The 16,813-nt window shown below is 46.6% G+C and overlaps 1 protein-coding gene across 1 annotated transcript in view; it reads left to right on the top strand.

Moving 5' to 3' along the window:
* Positions 1-11,767, top strand: part of tmem260 (transmembrane protein 260) — a 29,657-nt gene extending 17,890 nt beyond the window's left edge. The window contains 19 exon segments of the mRNA XM_090219313.1: positions 1,074-1,111; positions 1,114-1,244; positions 1,901-2,018; positions 2,062-2,165; positions 2,282-2,297; positions 2,300-2,315; positions 3,463-3,549; positions 5,137-5,249; positions 5,420-5,475; positions 5,478-5,553; positions 5,556-5,601; positions 6,651-6,776; positions 6,778-6,802; positions 6,955-7,094; positions 7,837-8,047; positions 8,912-8,925; positions 9,222-9,279; positions 9,454-9,485; positions 9,621-11,767. Of these exon segments, the coding sequence (XP_090075439.1) occupies positions 1,074-1,111; positions 1,114-1,244; positions 1,901-2,018; positions 2,062-2,165; positions 2,282-2,297; positions 2,300-2,315; positions 3,463-3,549; positions 5,137-5,249; positions 5,420-5,475; positions 5,478-5,553; positions 5,556-5,601; positions 6,651-6,776; positions 6,778-6,802; positions 6,955-7,094; positions 7,837-8,047; positions 8,912-8,925; positions 9,222-9,279; positions 9,454-9,485; positions 9,621-9,843 (1,630 nt within the window). The 3' untranslated portion in view covers positions 9,844-11,767.
* The last annotated feature ends 5,046 nt before the right edge of the window (positions 11,768-16,813 follow it).

Raw genomic sequence — 16,813 nt, 5'->3', positions numbered from 1 at the left:
TCCCCTAGCCTAAGTCTCATCAGGCCTTTTGTGGCTGACTATCACAGCGGCAGGCAGAGAGCTGGAAATGTATAAATGGTATCATGCCTTGTGATTAATGGCGGTACTTATGAGTCAGGTCTGATAACGGGCCTGCTCTCTACTCAATTTCAGATACCGTTAATGGAATCTGTCTTCTGCGATTGTAATGTGAGAGCGCCTAATTTGCTATGGAGCTTGAAGCTGTCACCGGCAAGGGATTGTGGGGTCATAAGGGACCTGGCAGCCGTTTGGCCTGCAGCTTGTATCTGCCGTGCTGAATAGAGCAGCTCTCTGCCTGTCAGTTAGCTGATAGGCTGATGAGGACTCTAAGCCACTCTACACAATGGCGGAAACGGCCATACTGCCTGACTTCCTTAATTGTGGAGCCTGTTCATATTTCAGAGCCAGCGTGCCGGGGACTGGGCTGATTTTTTTTATTCCTCTTCCCCCCCCCCCCTCTCTCCTCCTCAACTTTTTTTTTCTATGTTTTCTTCATTTCATCCTCACTTACTCTGACCCCCCCCCCCCCCCCCCCCCCCACACACACATCTCTGTACTATTTGAGTTGTCTTCCCCTTCTCCTCCTCATCATTTGTCATCCTTCTCCCTCTGTGTCTCTTTTTAGTAAGTGGTGGGTCTTGCATATGACATATTTATCCCAAGTTTGCTTCAGTTACCACTAAAGAGATAGAAGAGAGGAAGAAGGGGAGGGAGGACTTTTGAAGTAAAGGAGTACATCTCCCATAGTGGTTATCTATGTCAGGCTGGCGGATGAATTTGCTTCTGGAGAGAGAGGCCTGAAGGATGTGGTATGGGAATGGTCAGAGCTTTAGATAGTTCCTATGGCTACGAAAATAGAATTGTTTCAATGACCGGTACTTGGACATTTTCAAAAACATGTCAATGATTTTGTTTTGCATTCGTGGTCAACCATATCCGTCTATCATCATTATGACTTTTCTCACTTTGGATAGCCACGAACCATACGCTTACCCATACCTGGGGTTGGACATGTGGTCACCCCTGTACCTGACCCTCTGCCACTCCTCCAGACTGGCAGACCCGGGGCCAGGTGCGGTGCTGGCTGGGGGGTGTTTGCTGTGTCCAGGCCCAGCTGGCAGTGGTCGGTGGTGGCCGAGGTCTTCTCCCTCAACCTCTTCGTTGGGCTCTTCTCCCTGACTGCCAGCTTCCACTGTGCAAATAGTGCCCCCCAGAGGAGTCGGGTAACTACACCATCCTTCTATACCGTCCACCCTCACACAGGACAAGACATGCATATCAGTCACCTGAAACCAGATAGACCGTTCCATTGTGATATCACAACTGTGTGCCCGAGGAAACTATATGGTACAATTTATAGAAATATGGTATGTTAATATACAGACTGTTTATTTTTTCAATGACAAATGCCATATGTTGATACATTTAAGCAGTTGTTCACGATTTTACAACTTGATGTTAGATGGTTACACTGAAAGTAGTCTATCGGCCAAGAGAAACTAATCCAGGTTTCACTTTTCTTTAAACAGCCCACTACAAACGTCTGCTAACCTTAGCCACCATAAGCTAACAATCAATGGATGTGATGGGGGCATGTGAGCATGTTTTTTACACAAATGATGTCCAAATCACCTGAAATCAAATCAACTCCATATTTGGTTTGCTGTTACTTAAAGGTGAATTGTCCATAAACATTTTATTAACATGCTCACATCACTTCCATTAATTGTTAGCTTGTGGTGGCCAAAGTTAACTGGAGTTTGTACTGGCTGTTTAAAGAGAACTGAACCATGGGTTACAGTTAATACTGGCCCATAGACTACTTTCAGGGTGAGGAACCATCTAACTACTCCTTTAAGTCTCGTCTTGTTGTTGTCAGGTTGCCCATTGGGGGGCGCTGTGCTGTGGCCCGGGCCCGTGTAACCAGCACACTCTGGTGTTGTACGTGGTGGTCATCATTCCCAGGGTCCTGCTCCACCTCTGCTCTCACAAAGTAAGTTTAACAACACACCGCTCTTTTCCATCTGAGTGGCCATAGAGACGTAGGCAGAAAAACTGCAACTATCTGTTGCTGGGGAGACCAGACTTCCCTCTCAGGCCTCCTCACTCACCTACAGAGGACTGAGTACGGCACCTTTAGCCTGGTACACACTTATATACATTTACATTTACTGTACCAACATACATTACAGTATATTGGAGCTGTGGGAGGTATGGTAGTGAGTGTTGATGTGTTTCTTTCTTTAATAATTGACCCTAGGCCAAGACAGACGGAACCTCACCATGATGCTAAAGTGAGTATTATTCACTTTATTTTACAGATGAAGTCATTGCTATAGCATGAATCTTAATTCAACAGTTTGTTTACACATTGTTTCCATTTATTTGAGCTTTTAGGGTATTTTATTTCGAAATAGTTTTCTGGAATATTACATTAAATGTTGAATATTGAAGGTTATTTATTGGATCATGTGATCTGTAGAAGTGAAAGAGTTGTTTTCTAATGCTTTTGACTCTAGACAGACCGGTTTAAACATCAGACAAAAACCCATCAGTTCTGTTCTGAAGGAGGGAAAGCATCCATCGCCAGTACTGGAGCCCGTCTCTCCCTCTCTTTCTCCTCTCTCCCCAGCTTTTGTTCTTCCCGCTCCCCTCTCTACCATCAAAGCAGAACTGAACCTGCTTAGAGGACCACATCTCTGTGTTCTGTTTCTCCAGCAGTTTGAAATGATCACTCAGCTCTGGTGTTTAAGCATGACAAGCTGTGATGACAGACACTGCAATATAGCTGGAGAGATTGTGTTTTCCTCCAACAACCCCCTCTATCCCCCCCTGTCATCCAACTTCTGGTATTTTTCTACGGCTGACGCTTCTTAAGACCCCCCACCACCAACCCCCTCAGCCCGGCCCCACCCACTTCCATCACCCCCGCTGGTTGATGGACAAACATACCTTCAAGATGAGGGAGAGAGGCAAACATGACAAGCATGTCACATTGGGGACGTAAACCTCCCTAGAGAAGCTGACACAGTCTTACACACATATGCACATAACACACACACACACATCGGCCTACACTCAATGATATGGGGACTCAATACGCTGTCAAAAAGAGATGGTATTAAAGAAGAGGCAGGGAGCTATCTCTGCTCCGGGGAAGTGTCTGTGACTGACAGGCTCTCTGACAGGGGTTGGATGGAGGCCACATTCTTTGGTGTCTGTCAATCGGATGGAAGGGTGCATACAGTCATTAAAGTTAGTCTGTTTGATTGGGGAGGGGTCAGTTATTTGTGTCTTCCAGTCACAAGAAAGGGAAGTGGGAGGTTATTCAATAATTGCTGTTCTTCAGTTTGATGAAGGTTAGAGGGATGCAGTCATGGAGACATTGGTGTCTGCTAATCAGAGGTTTTGTGTGTGTGTGTGTGTGTGTGTGTGTGTCAGGGCTCAGCTGACCCACTGTATGGCTGACCTGTCCCTCCCTGTGCTGATCCTGGCTGGACTGGGCTTGTTCCTCTCCTCCTGTGACAGGTAAGGAAACACACCAGACAGACAGAAATCACTCTCTCAGACAGGCACAATCCAAGTCCATATACACTCACTTCATTCCTTAATGAGAAATTAAACCATTGCCAAGTGCTTTTAACATGAAAATAAACTATTCGACCTGTCGTGCTGCCATGGCACTGCACAATTAAAAGAAGAAAGGGAGATTTTGATGTGTGTTTGTCTACTAGTTGTAATGATGTGAATGCATGTATCTGTATGTAGCAGTGCTCTCTGATGCAGTAATTCATTACAGTAGTGCCTATGCTGAGGTCGGTTGGGTGCCACTGATAAGGCAGAGCAGAGCCAGGCAGTCCCCAGGGCACAGCCAACCCCCTGCCTCCCCCTGCCTTCCCTGGGGGGCACCCAGACACACTTGGCTTTACAGACACAAGCATGAACGTGCGCAAACATACGTGGGTCATTCCATTGAAATTCCATGAAAATGTCAGCAAAGTTTTCTGAAATACAGCACAAATAAATATGTACTTTTATTTCCACTTTTTATTTTCAATTTCCATATGTGTTTAGATTACCACTAGGGGATAGTGTTTTGTCGTTCTTTTATATAACCATTTACAACTGTCCTCTGCGTTGTAATGGTGATGTGAGGCAGAGTGGTAGGCCCCGTCACACAGTGACTCACACTCTGTCATCCAGACCCAGCATTAGGAAAGCAATCATGCTGTGGGCTACAGAACATGTTAGCTGTGATAGTGTGTCTGTCTACGGGTGGAGTGACGTTATCTCTCCTGTACCTCAATACATTTGGCAGGGAATTGCACTGCAAGTACTGTATTTTCATGTACTTATTAGGAGATTGAAAAGAAATGTGATTTGTAAAATGAACAGGTACCCTTGCACATGTATTGTTGTTTTGGTTCTGTACTCCAGCACTTCAGATTTGAAATGAGACAATGACTGAGATTGAAGTGCAGACTCTCAGCTTTCATTTCAAGGTATTTTTGATCCAAATCGTGTGAACCGTTTAGAAATTACAGCACTTTTTATACATAGTCCCTTCATTTTATGGGACCAAAAGTAATGGTACAAATTCACTTATTTGATTACATCAAGCTTGTGACTCTGCAAGCTTTTTGGATGCATTTCCTGTTTGTATTGGTTGTGTTTCAGGAATGAATGGTAAATAATGTATTTTATCAAAACAAACAGCAAATGCATCCAACAAGTTTGTAGAGTCACAAGCTTGATGTAATCATTGTGTGCTAAGAATATGGGACCAAATACTACACTTTTGACTACTTTAATACACATATAAGTGAATTAGTCCATATACTTTGAGGGGACTATGTACAAAATTGCTGTAATTTCTATACGTTTCACCCGATATGGATGAAATTACCCTAAAATTAAAGCTGACAGTCTGCACTTTAATCTCAATCATTGTATCATTTCAAATCCAAAGTTCTGGAGGTAAAAGAGGTAAAACAGAAATGTGTTACTGTCCCAATAATTACGCAAAGAACTGTATATGGTATTTCTGTCTATATACAGTAACTATGTGTAAGGTCAGTGGTCTTACGGTGATGAATGCCTGTCTTTTCCCTTCAGGACGCAGGGTGTTGTTCCCTGGCTTCTGACGGCCATGCTGCTACTCTACTCCTTGTTCTTCATCTGGAGATTCAACCTGGACACCAGCAGACAGCGGACCCCTACTGCTGGGAGTGGTGAGCGATGGGGCTTAGTTAGGGCAGAGAGATGACTGGATGGGCCTGAGTTGGGCTGGGAGTGGTGAGCGATGGGGCTTAGTTAGGGCAGAGAGATGACTGGATGGGCCTGAGTTGGGCTGCCACAGTCTCCTCGGCCCCAGGTAAAGGCTGTGTTGTGTGTTTAGTCTCTCTGGTGGAGCAGTTCTGGCTTCAGAGTGATGCTGTGGTGTGTGTGCTGGCTGGGCTGGGCTGGGCCTGAGTTGGACACACACAGGCCTGGGGAGGAGGCTAGGACATGGGGGTCTGTGGAGGGCCGGAGGCTCTTCACTATAGGTCTCCTGGAACACATGGTGCACTCCAACCATCGGTAAAAATCATATCCAGTAAAATCAACTGACTTTGGCTTGATGTCACCATCCTGTGTGTGGTGTTATAACACTGTTTAATCTTTACCTGCACCAACTGATTTCAGGATGACCGACAAACTGGAAAATAAATGTTGTCTTGTAGCTAAAGCTCGTGTCAAACTCAATAATATTTTTTTTTGCGGGAAATAACGATCTCGGGGGACATTGAAATGACTTAAACTAAATCAAAACTGTGTAGAAATGATATTGACTTACATTTATAGTCTCCTCACTCTGTCCAGCTCACTAACAGTCATCAAACGGAGGCTTGGCCGTCAGGGAGCATCGAACCATTTTAAAGCGATGGATAGAGGACAATTATTTTGCCGATTTAGACGGCAAGGAAATATAATCCATTTTAAGTGCGGTCCTCTGGACCTCGATGGAAACAGTTTGCCCCTCGGGCTGCATTCTGAGTTTGATACCCCTGGGCTAGAGGGTCACACACAAAACATCTTGAGAATTTTACTGACAAAAATCTCTGCACTTGTTTCATCTGAGCTAACCCAATCATTTTCTCTGTAGCTCAAACTGGGGCCCTGCACTCCACATGCCAGGTATTTTATTCTCCCGTCTCTCCTCATCCCATGGTGGGGGCTAAAGAGAGGCACGGTTAGCACATAGATTCCACTGTGAATGCTGAGTGTGAGATGTTAGCCGTGAGAGGTAGCAGATTACACCAGTGTGGTGCTGCGCTCTGCCAGGCAGACTGAGGGAGCATCACACAGCTGCTTTGATCAGGGGGAGGGCATACGCTGTCAGACCCATCACACCTGTCTACCCGCGATTAGATAGACAGAGCTGGGGTGGGGGCACTGACAACTTACCACAGAGGCACTTGAAAGCATACATAGAGTACACACACACACACACACACACACGGAGACCATCCTCAGTAGTGGAGATGGACAAACATAACTCCACTCAAAAAAAAGTACACAGACACACAGTTGTAAGAGAATATATAACTCCTGTTGACTTGTAGAGGTTTGTGTTGCGTCCCTCCCAGGGAGTGTGATCAGAGCAGTAACAGTGTGGTGGAGCAGTTTGGGCGGGAGCTTCTGGTCTCTGTCCCTCCAGACTCTATCATCCTGACCCGGGGAGACCTCCCAGGGAACTCCCTGCGCTACTGCCAGAGACGTACGCCTCGTTGACCAGGAGGTTACTACTTTGCCACTTAATGTAATTTGCATTGGTTTTAAGTCCAGGTCAGGACTTCTATTCATTCAGCATCATGATAACAGCATTGTTAGAAGCATTTTGGTAGAAGATCCTAGTAAGACTCCTGTCTGTTGACCTCTCTGCTCCTCCAGATGATGACGTACAGCTGGTACGTGGCCAAGCTGGGCCAGCATCACCCTGGGGTTCACTTCCCAGGGCGCTGGTGGGACCCGGTCCACACGGAGGAGAAAGACACCTTCAGTCTGGAGCAGTTCCTCTCTCACTACACACAGTGAGTCACTGGGAGAGAAGGGAGGGAGAGAATACCATAGAGATACATACAGTGTTTTTCTTTATTGAGAATGTATGGACTGTCCCTGGTTCGAGCCCAGGTAGGGGTGAGGAGAGGGACGGAAGCTATACTGTTACATGAGGAATGGTGAGATTGTTGGAGAGCACTGAGTGGTTGAAACAATAAGGAGGAGATGAAACATAAAACCTACAGCATTAAGGACTATAACACCAGGCTACTGCCCCGTGAGGAGTCACAATACCATGTCTGAAAGACTGCAGAGAACGACTGAACAGATATATTCGGTGTATTTATGTTTTATCCATCTGACTATGGTACTCGAAGGATACAGAGAACAAGTGGGTTGGACAGGACTCCTGCAAATCCCCAGCCCACCAGGGGGCAGTGTTTGCTTGGCCAACAGGGGGGCAACGCTGACCAGTGGGATCAACCCTCTGGGTACAACACTGGAGAGGAGAGTGGATCAGTAGGAATGGGAGAGAGCTGAATGGTGGGTGTGTGTGCATGCTTGTGCTTGTTGGGTATGAGGTGGATGCACATGTGCTTCCCATGTATGCCTACTCAGTTCTATCAGAAGTCACCTGGGGTGAGAGTGAGTAGTGTTTGAGGGGAGATAGATAGCTGAGGGTAGTTCCCTTTAGGGGCTCCAACACTGTGGTTCTGCTCTGTCCACCTCAGCAGCATGGTCACGGTGCCTGCCTGGTTGTGTGTGTGTCTGCAGGGGGGCTGTGCTGGCCTGCATCGGGCTGCCTGACCGGGACCCCAGCTGGGAGAGGAGCTTTTCTCACTGGCTCCTGGGTGTGTGTGACCACCTGGTGCCTGCCCAGGAGCCCTTCCACCCGGAGGAGTGGACCCGCCACACCCTCTACATCTGGACCGAGCCACACAACAGGTACACAGTATACATACAGCCCAGAGGGCCCTCTGGAGAGGTGGGGGGCCTGCTCAGCAGGAGAGGCCTACAGTTCATGGGGAGTCTATGGTGTTCTGCTAGCTGCCATGGAAATGGTCATACTGTATGCCATAGCATGACGAACATGCTAGGCCTGTTAGTTAGGAATCCTGTGATCATACATTTCTATAGCAGAGTAAGAATCTTCTGTTCAGTGAAACTCTTTGGTGTTGACTATTTCTTCTCTGTGGTCTTTCACAATACCGGCAGAGACTTAACGGATGTTCCTACAGCAAGGTTTCCTCTGTTCTCCGTGCTCTGATCCAGCAGCTATACGCGTTATACCAAAGCAAGACATTAGGCCTCCAGCCATTTGAAATGAGGCTAAAGATGAAACATAATTAGTTTCTTATTGCGTTTTGTCAATAAGTGTGTCAAAAGTGGAATTAGTCAAAGCTCCATTTTCTGTTGCCGTTGCCAGCCGTCCCTCATTCACTGCGATAATCATGGCTGAATACTGTGACATCATTTCCTTTGCCCTCACTACAAGCGTGTCCGTCGATGCCCACAAGCCAAATATTAGCTCGGAACCCTGCTAAAATATTATTTTGAAGAAGAGGTCAAGTGTTTATACGCAACAACATGAAAAAGGATATGTGGTTCCTTCCATGTCTAATGTGCTGGTAATGTTGCTCTACAGTACTGTACTGTATATTCACATTGGGTTTGTGAAAACCTAAACCAGCACACTTTGAACAATGTGTATTAACATCCATAGTGATACATGAATGAATATGATTGTGTGGAAGGAATGATGCATGAGAAAAGCCCAGGAGGTGTTGAGATGTAGAGCTGTGTCTTGTTCCATTTACCACCCAGGGTCCTGGGCAAGGGGGTCTAGGAGATGTGGCCGGCCAGGTAAAGTAAAGAGTAAACACTGAAGACACTGACTCTCTTTTCTCTTGCAGTCACTGTATATATGTATAGTTTACAGATAGAGCCTCTCTGACAGATCAGCCTAGTCTGCCAGCTAAAACATCTACGTAACCCACTCTGGTGTGGTAGAGCACCAGCTATTCTACATGAAATGCTGTTGTGTAGCTAGCATCTACATAAATCACTATATTCTCCTAGTGCATCTCTGCGGATAAATCTCCACGGTTCATCCATCCAGAACTTAGCTCTGAGCCTGTGATATGTTCTCTTTGTTTCAGGATGAAGACTGCTTTCTTTCTGTTTGACCTGGCTGAGAGGATCCAGGGAGAGGAGAAAGTTGGCCTGTTTGACCTGGCTGAGAGGATCCAGGGAGAGGAGAAAGTTGGCCTGTTTGACCTGGCTGAGAGGATCCAGGGAGAGGAGAAAGCTGGCCTGTTTGACCTGGCTGAGAGGATCCAGGGAGAGGAGAAAGCTGGCCTGTTTGACCTGGCTGAGAGGATCCAGGGAGAGGATAAAGCTCGCCTGTTTGAGCTCTCCTACACAGAGAGTCAGTCCTCCCATAGCAAACAAATAGGAGTATGAGCATTAACCATAATCACATACAGTATATGGTCAAGATTTGTACAGTGGTGCTTGTTATGGTCATTGTATACAAGTTGTGTTCTTTGTGATTGACAGCTATGTAAGGAAATCGTGGAGAGGCACACGGGCTACCCTCCCAACTGGGATAAGAACCTGTCCCTGGCCAGCGAGAGGCTCCTGCAGCATCCAGCACTTCAGCCTGTACCTGGACAAGGAGCCCACGGACTCCCAGGCCCCCGGGGTGGTGTTGTCCAGACAAACAGGACCCTGACTGCACCTCACACTGCGGGAATGTTTTCCACAGGGGACGTTACATGACTTTTGCAACCTGGACTGAACCCAATCAAGCTGTTCATCTCTCACACACACTCTTTTATTTACTATTTCCCTGTCTCTCTCTGTATCTCTTTCTCTGCCTCTCTCGCGGCTTTTAACGTTGTGATTATGTGGCCTCCAGCTTTAGTTCTTTAGTTCTCCCATTAGGACGGTCAGGCTGAGATTGAGGGAAACCCAATTTGTGCGCAGAAATGGAGGATTAGAGCAGGCTCTTAATCTAGGACAGACTTGTGCCATGCCACGCTTTCCTCTGGACTCTTAGCATGACCCAGGCTCCAAATCACCACCGCTGCCCACCGACTATCCATCCGGCTGAGATGGTCCTTTAAAAAACAAATGGATTCAAGGAGCTTTTTTTTTCTCCTTTTGACACCAGAGCTATAATCCCTCACGGATTTAAATGACATATTAAATGTTACAATGCCAGGGACGCATTTAGAGGTGTGTGCTCCTCCTGTGATACACAGACACGAGGACACAAACACACACACACACACACACACACACACTGAACAGTGGAGCGCTTTCATCTCCGCAGAGACATTTTGTTGCGCAGACATTGAGAGTCACAACTACGCTAACACAGACAGAGACATTGCACACAGACATGCAAGGGTCCTCAGCAGGGACTCATTCCTCTGTTCTAGGAGAGACCTACCTCACTCACCTTCCATTCCCTTGTTCCTCTGTTCTCAGAGAGACCTTCTACCTCGCTGACCTTCCATTCCCTCGTTCCTCTGTTCTCGGAGAGACCTTCTACCTCACTCACTTTCCATTCCCTCGTTCCTCTGTCCTCGGAGAGACCTTCTACCTCACTCACCTTCCATTCCCTCGTTCCTCTGTCCTCGGAGAGACCTTCTACCTCGCTCACTTTCCATTCCCTCGTTCCTCTGTTCTCGGAGAGACCTTCTACCTCGCTCACCTTCCATTCCCTCTTTCCTCTGTCCTCGGAGAGACCTTCTACCTCGCTCACCTTCCATTCCCTCGTTCCTCTGTCCTCGGAGAGACCTTCTACCTCGCTCACCTTCCATTCCCTCGTTCCGCTGTCCTCGGAGAGACCTTCTACCTCACTCACCTTCCATTCCCTCGTTCCTGTGTTCTCGGAGAGACCTTCTACCTTGCTCACTTTCCACATTCTGACTGAACATGCTATTTTTTCTGCTGTCCACAGATTAAAATACTCTAACAAAGATTCATTTTTCCACTTAAAATGTTCTCAGAGCTATACTTTTTTTCTACTGTGTTTATTTTTTCTATGAGACATTTTATTTCTGGTGTAAGTATTTATTGATGTATACAAATATGACAAATTAGTATTAGAAGGAGATGCAAAAAAATCTATGAATCTATAGTACAATGTACAGCTGTTTAATATATTTTGTGTTTTTTGCTCTGTCACCTTACTTTATCATTTACCTTTTCTTGTGTCCTCTCTTCTGCTTGAATCTCCCTCTATCTGTCTCCCTCTCCTGTCTCCCTCACTCTCTCTCATCCCTCTCTTATGTCCCTCTCTTCCACTGTCTCTCCCCCGCCCCCTGTCTCTGAGAGTCGGTTGCCCACCCCAAATCAGCAAGCTGCTGAAGGATTGTAGGAACCCATGGAATCGCCGTGACCACGGATGCAGGCAGGCAGCCACGGCAACACTGGAATGTGGGGCGTCTGAGGAGATAAGAGCTGTGAGCCCAGCCAGGGAGAGAGGGAGAGGGAAGGGATGGAGGGAGAGGGGGAAAGAGACAGAGAGAGGGTGAGAGAGAGGCAAGCCTGTGAATGGGAGACAGAGAGACAACACTATAAACAGCCGGAAGAAGAGAATAGCGACAGAGCAGAAAAGAGAGGGGGGGGGGGACATGGAGGCACACACTGGAGATGGGAAGCCAGTCTTATTCCTCTTTGCATTTCATTTACATCCCTGGCCGTATCGACCATCCGGATTGGGAGCAAAGCCCAGGGCTTAGGAGCGGAATAAAAAGACAAAATGCCTTTGCTGCTCTCATCCCTCCCTGATAATACCCCTTCTGTTTTTCTTTTCTCTTTTTCTCCATCTATAAGTAGATACTGTCCGAAATGCCAGCGGAAAAGCGACACCTCCGCTTGCTGTGCATCTCAGATAGACCGAACGGGAGTAGGGGCTGAAAAGACGGCTTTAGAGGCTGGGCCTATCTCCTCTCTGGCTGGATGGAGAAGGTTGGGTTGTGGTAGGGGGTGGAATAGGCATAATGTACTGAGCTGGCCACAGATTTTGCATCATCTTACACTCTGGAAAAACTTCCCTGCAGATCAGTTTCCTAAGCAGGGAAACCTGTTTCAAGGGTGTTTAATCTACGCCACCCATTTCTGTGATCATGGCCAATGGCCGCGACTGAACTTGACATATTTTTAGCACAGGTTTGTTCTTGTTATTCGTCCATACTTGTAGGTTTGTTGCGGCTGTTGAGCGGCTGTTGATGGTTGGTTTTGCACCGTAGGTCTTATAGCTGGGCTCCCGAGTGGCACAGCGGTCTAAGGCACTGCATGTCAGTGCAAGAGGCGTTCCTACAGTCCATGGTTCAAATCCAGGCTGTATCACATCAGGCCATTATTGGGAGTCCAGGTTTGGCCGGGGTAGGCCATCATTGTAAATAAGAATGTCTTCTTAACTGACTTGCCTAGTTAAATAAAGTTTTTTTTTTTAAATGACAAAATATAGATGACAGTGTGCAGTGTCCCCATTGTAGTGCTGGGGCTCCAGAGTGCCTCAGCACCAGCAGACTAGCTGGGACATCCAAGGTGTTTTTCTAGTGTATGCTCAACAAGCCAAAAGTCTAACAGAACACGTATGGGACCAAAGCGTTCCTTTGTGTTATGCGCTGTAGGTTATTTTCCTCTTGGAGAATGACTTTGTTCACATGTTGTAATGTGTGAATTGGCATGCTTGCAGGTTGAGTTGGTTATTGCCTTAATGAGTGTGTGTCTCAGTGTGTGACAGCCATTGTGTAAGACCCTGCAGGTACCGTGTGTTTGTGGCTTTACAGAGAGTCTGTTTGTACAGGTGCTAGCAGCTCTCTCCATTGTCTTTACTGTATATGTCTTTATGTTGGTTTGTTTGTCTCCTGTTGTGCAGAAAGTCTAAATGTGTATTCTCCGCCTGTAAGTGTCCCTGCCTGTTTTAAAATGGACTAAGTCATTGTGTTGACGAGAACATTGTCCAGGTCTTTGTGTAGGAATACCATGTATATAGTGCTGTCATAGGACCTTGTGTTGCTGCTGCTGAGCTTATTGAAAGTGCTCGTTGTTGAACAGATGAGTATCCACAACAGGGACCTAAAACAAAGCCTGTAGACAGTGTTAGGAAGAGCGTGTTACCTGCCTCCACCAGACGCCTGGGGGTGATGGTCACCTCACAACCCCCTACCACACATCCACAGCATCCTCCTCCTCATCTCTTTAATAAAGCCCTCAACAATAGGTACAGCTATAGGAGGGGTTGGGGGATTTGGCCATCTACATTTTCAGGATCAATCTTGAACCCTTGCTAATATCTGTCCCCAGCCCCCACATACCTCCAATGGGTTGCCTGGGCCTAGCCTGGGAGATGCCTGGCCCTGCCTGGCTGTGTTGCTCCTTTAGCAGGACATGGAGGGCTGGTGGTGCCTGGCTGATAGGAAAGGAGCCATGTTCCTCTGTCCAGGTTGGAGAGGTAGTTGAGGGATAAGGGCTTTACCCAGGCAGACAGGTGCATGGAGGACCACAGGGGATGTCTGGACAAAGGGTTTTTAACGCTGTCTCCATAGTACACCGCCGCCCTACATCTCAACTGACAGCTTTGTGTCTGTTTTTTTTTTCAATATGTATTTTAGTATTACGGTATAGTAAATGTGAAATAACCTCTTGGAGTTATACTTGGCTAATTGAATTCCCATTGTTATTTCCCTAAATTCCCATTGTTATCTTGTGTACATACATTTGTTTATTTGATATAGCACCACTGCACTTTCGTATATCAAAGACAGCAGTGCAGAGCATAATTGAAGATAGCTACTGTGGAGAAAGGTCTCTCTCCGCATTACTACGGAAAGGCAGAAAAAGCCCCTTTCTCCGTTCCCTTCTTAGACCTATTTAAATAATTGAGGAGTAAACTGACAAATTAGGCACCTTTATGGACGCCCCTGGACTCTCTCAGGGGTCTCTCCGTTTCCCCTATACAACAGAGCGCCACTGGCCATGAGATAATATCTCTGTTTGCTTTGAGAGGGGCTGAGGAAGGGGGGTTGGCGGGGAGTTGGAGGGGCTGAGGGAGGGGAGTTGGAGGGGCTGAGGGAGGGGGGTTGGAGGGGCTGAGGGAGGGGAGTTGGAGGGGGGTTGGCCAGAACGAGAAGCAGGCCACACTTCCTCCCCCAGGTTCTAATTTTGTGCGACATTAAAGAGCTTGGCTTCCATTTAGGACACAGAGGCTTTTTCATAATTTGCAGCGTCTCAGCTCGCTTGGGGTGCCTCTGTCTCTTTCTCTCTTTCTCTCTCTCTCTCTCTCTGTCTCTGTCTCTGTCTCTGTCTCTCTGTCTCACTCCGTATCTGAATGGGAGGCCTGGGGATGAAGAGTGATTCACACCCTTGGTTTCTGTCGGCTGACTATGTTCCTGCGTAAGGCAGTTGGTAGTAGGTGAGGATACAGTAAAAGTATAAAACAATCTCTGTTTAGACCTGAATTACCTGTTTGCCTGGTAAAGTTTATTTTGTATATTTTTTGCTCGACACCACCACTCATTCATGCACAGCACCAGCATGCGTAAGCATTTATTCACGGGATTGGTCACCTCATTCACTGTCTCATTGGGGCATTTCACAGCTGACATACATACAAGCTAATCTAAAATCACCCAATTTACAAATGGAAATCCCATCATCCAATTGAGCTAATAGAGGGACTTGAATGGGGTAATAAGATGTGGCGTAATACTGTGTAAAAAGCCTGTAATGTTGTGTTGGTGTTTGAGACTGCGTGACTGGGTGTTTGACTGTGTACAGTGATTAACGAGGCCTGCGGGGCTGACGGCAGCTCCGTGGCTGGGAAAGGGTGTCCCTCTCTGGGCTAGCAGACATGCCTGTCTACCCCTAGTGGTGGAGCCCTCGGTACCAGGACCAGAGGTGCAGGAGTGAAAGTACTCCCTGTGCGCTCAGTTCTATCTTTCTCTCTCACTCACTCACTCTGTTTCTCTCTCTCTTCCTCTCTCTCTCAATGCTGCTGCATTGCTTGCAGATGTGCACAAACAAGGGAGGATTAAAGCAAAACGAATCTAAACAGACAAATGGAATTAGAGTGATGGGTGTCGGTGGGCTGGTTTTGGAGTGATAAACATAATGATTGTGTGTGTGTGTGTGTGTGTGTGTGTGTGTGTGTGTGTGTGTGTGTGTTCCAGTGTCAAGGGGATTATCTGTAGTTAGGTGTGTTTGGCTTTGTGACTGCTTCTGGGTGTCTTTGTGTATTTGCCTCTCCGTCTGTTTTTGTAATTATGTGTGTATATATTTACTCAGTCTTTACTTGTGTATGTGACAAATGTGTTACTACAACTTGCCTCTCAAATATCAGTCTGTGTCCTCTGCTTGTGACGATGTGAATGTCTCTCCTCTTCCTGTCGGCGTTTGTTGCGATCATATTTGATTTTTGTTTATCACATTACGTCTGTGTACAGCTGTTAATCCCAGACAGACAGGACTGGTTTAGTCTACTGGATATACCCTGTTCAAATCTTTAAGAACACCTGCTCTTTCCGTGACATGGACCGACCAGGTGAATCCAGGTGAAAGCTATGATCCCTTATTGATGTCACTTGTTAAATCCACTTCAATCCGTGTAGATGAAGGGGAGGAGACAGGTTAAAGAAGGATTTTTAAGCCTTGAGACATGTATTCTGTGTGTGTGTGTGCCATTCAGAGGGTAAATGGGCAAGACAAAAATACTTAAGTGCCTTTGAACAGGGTATGGTAGAAGGTGCCAAGCGCAGCAGTTTGTGTGTGTCAAGAACTGCAACGCTACCGGGTTTTTTCACACTCAACAGTTTCCCGTGTGTATCAAGAATGGTCCAACGCCCAAAGGACATGCAGCAAACCTGACACAACTGTGGGAAGCATTGGAGTGAACATGGGCCAGCATCCCTGTGGAATGCTTTTGACACCTTGTAGAATCCAAGCCCCGACAAATTGAGGCTGTTCTGAGGGCAAAAGGGGGTGCAACTCAATGTTTTGCACACTCAGTGTATTATGTGTGTCGGCTAAGATGAAGTTTCCTGTGTCAATTAAAATATTAACAGTGTACAATATCAATTGTAATGTCTCTGATGTGTTCTTGTCAATGTCCAGCAGTTGAAGACTTCTTGTTTTTCTCTGATTTCTTCAGCAGGCTACGTGTCTGCTGAGGAGTAGGAGAGGAATGAATAGGGACCAATGGGGGGTTCTGATCAGCAGCCTGGGGCTCCCCTGCCTAGGAGCTCTGGGATTAGGGCTAAATCCTGCCCTGCCAGATGGGCACCAGCACCACATCAATCCCACCCACCACCACCAACCTTAGACCTCAGGGCCTTGCTCCCCCTGTTCTGCACTGGGCTCTGTGAACCGTACAATAGGGAGATGGAACCGCTTCGTGAGCTCAGAGGGTATGGTTCTCCTCAACACATGGAGGTAATGTTGATAATAAATTATTATGTTGATTATGATTAAATAACATTTCAAATATGTATTTTCCCTCAATAACTGTTTCCTTAAGCCCTGGAACTGTCCTACACTGCTAGTTTACAATACTCCTACTGTACTTGCAAATAACTTTGGATGGAAATCTGTTAAGTTTGTGTGTGTTGTTTGAACAGTCTGGCTGAGGTGTCGAGTGCCCTCTGCACCTGCTTGGAAGTAGCAAAATAAATAATGTATTATTAAAGTGGTGTTAAATAAGACTAATTGGAAGTATTATTAAGGTACAATAGGA

Source organism: Oncorhynchus mykiss, chromosome 25 (assembly GCF_057628025.1).
Source record: "Oncorhynchus mykiss isolate SJ-2025 chromosome 25, ASM5762802v1, whole genome shotgun sequence".
Taxonomy (NCBI): Eukaryota; Metazoa; Chordata; class Actinopteri; order Salmoniformes; family Salmonidae; genus Oncorhynchus; species Oncorhynchus mykiss.
The sequence above is the reverse complement of the archived record's forward strand: the minus strand, read 5'-3'. Positions and strand labels throughout refer to the sequence as shown.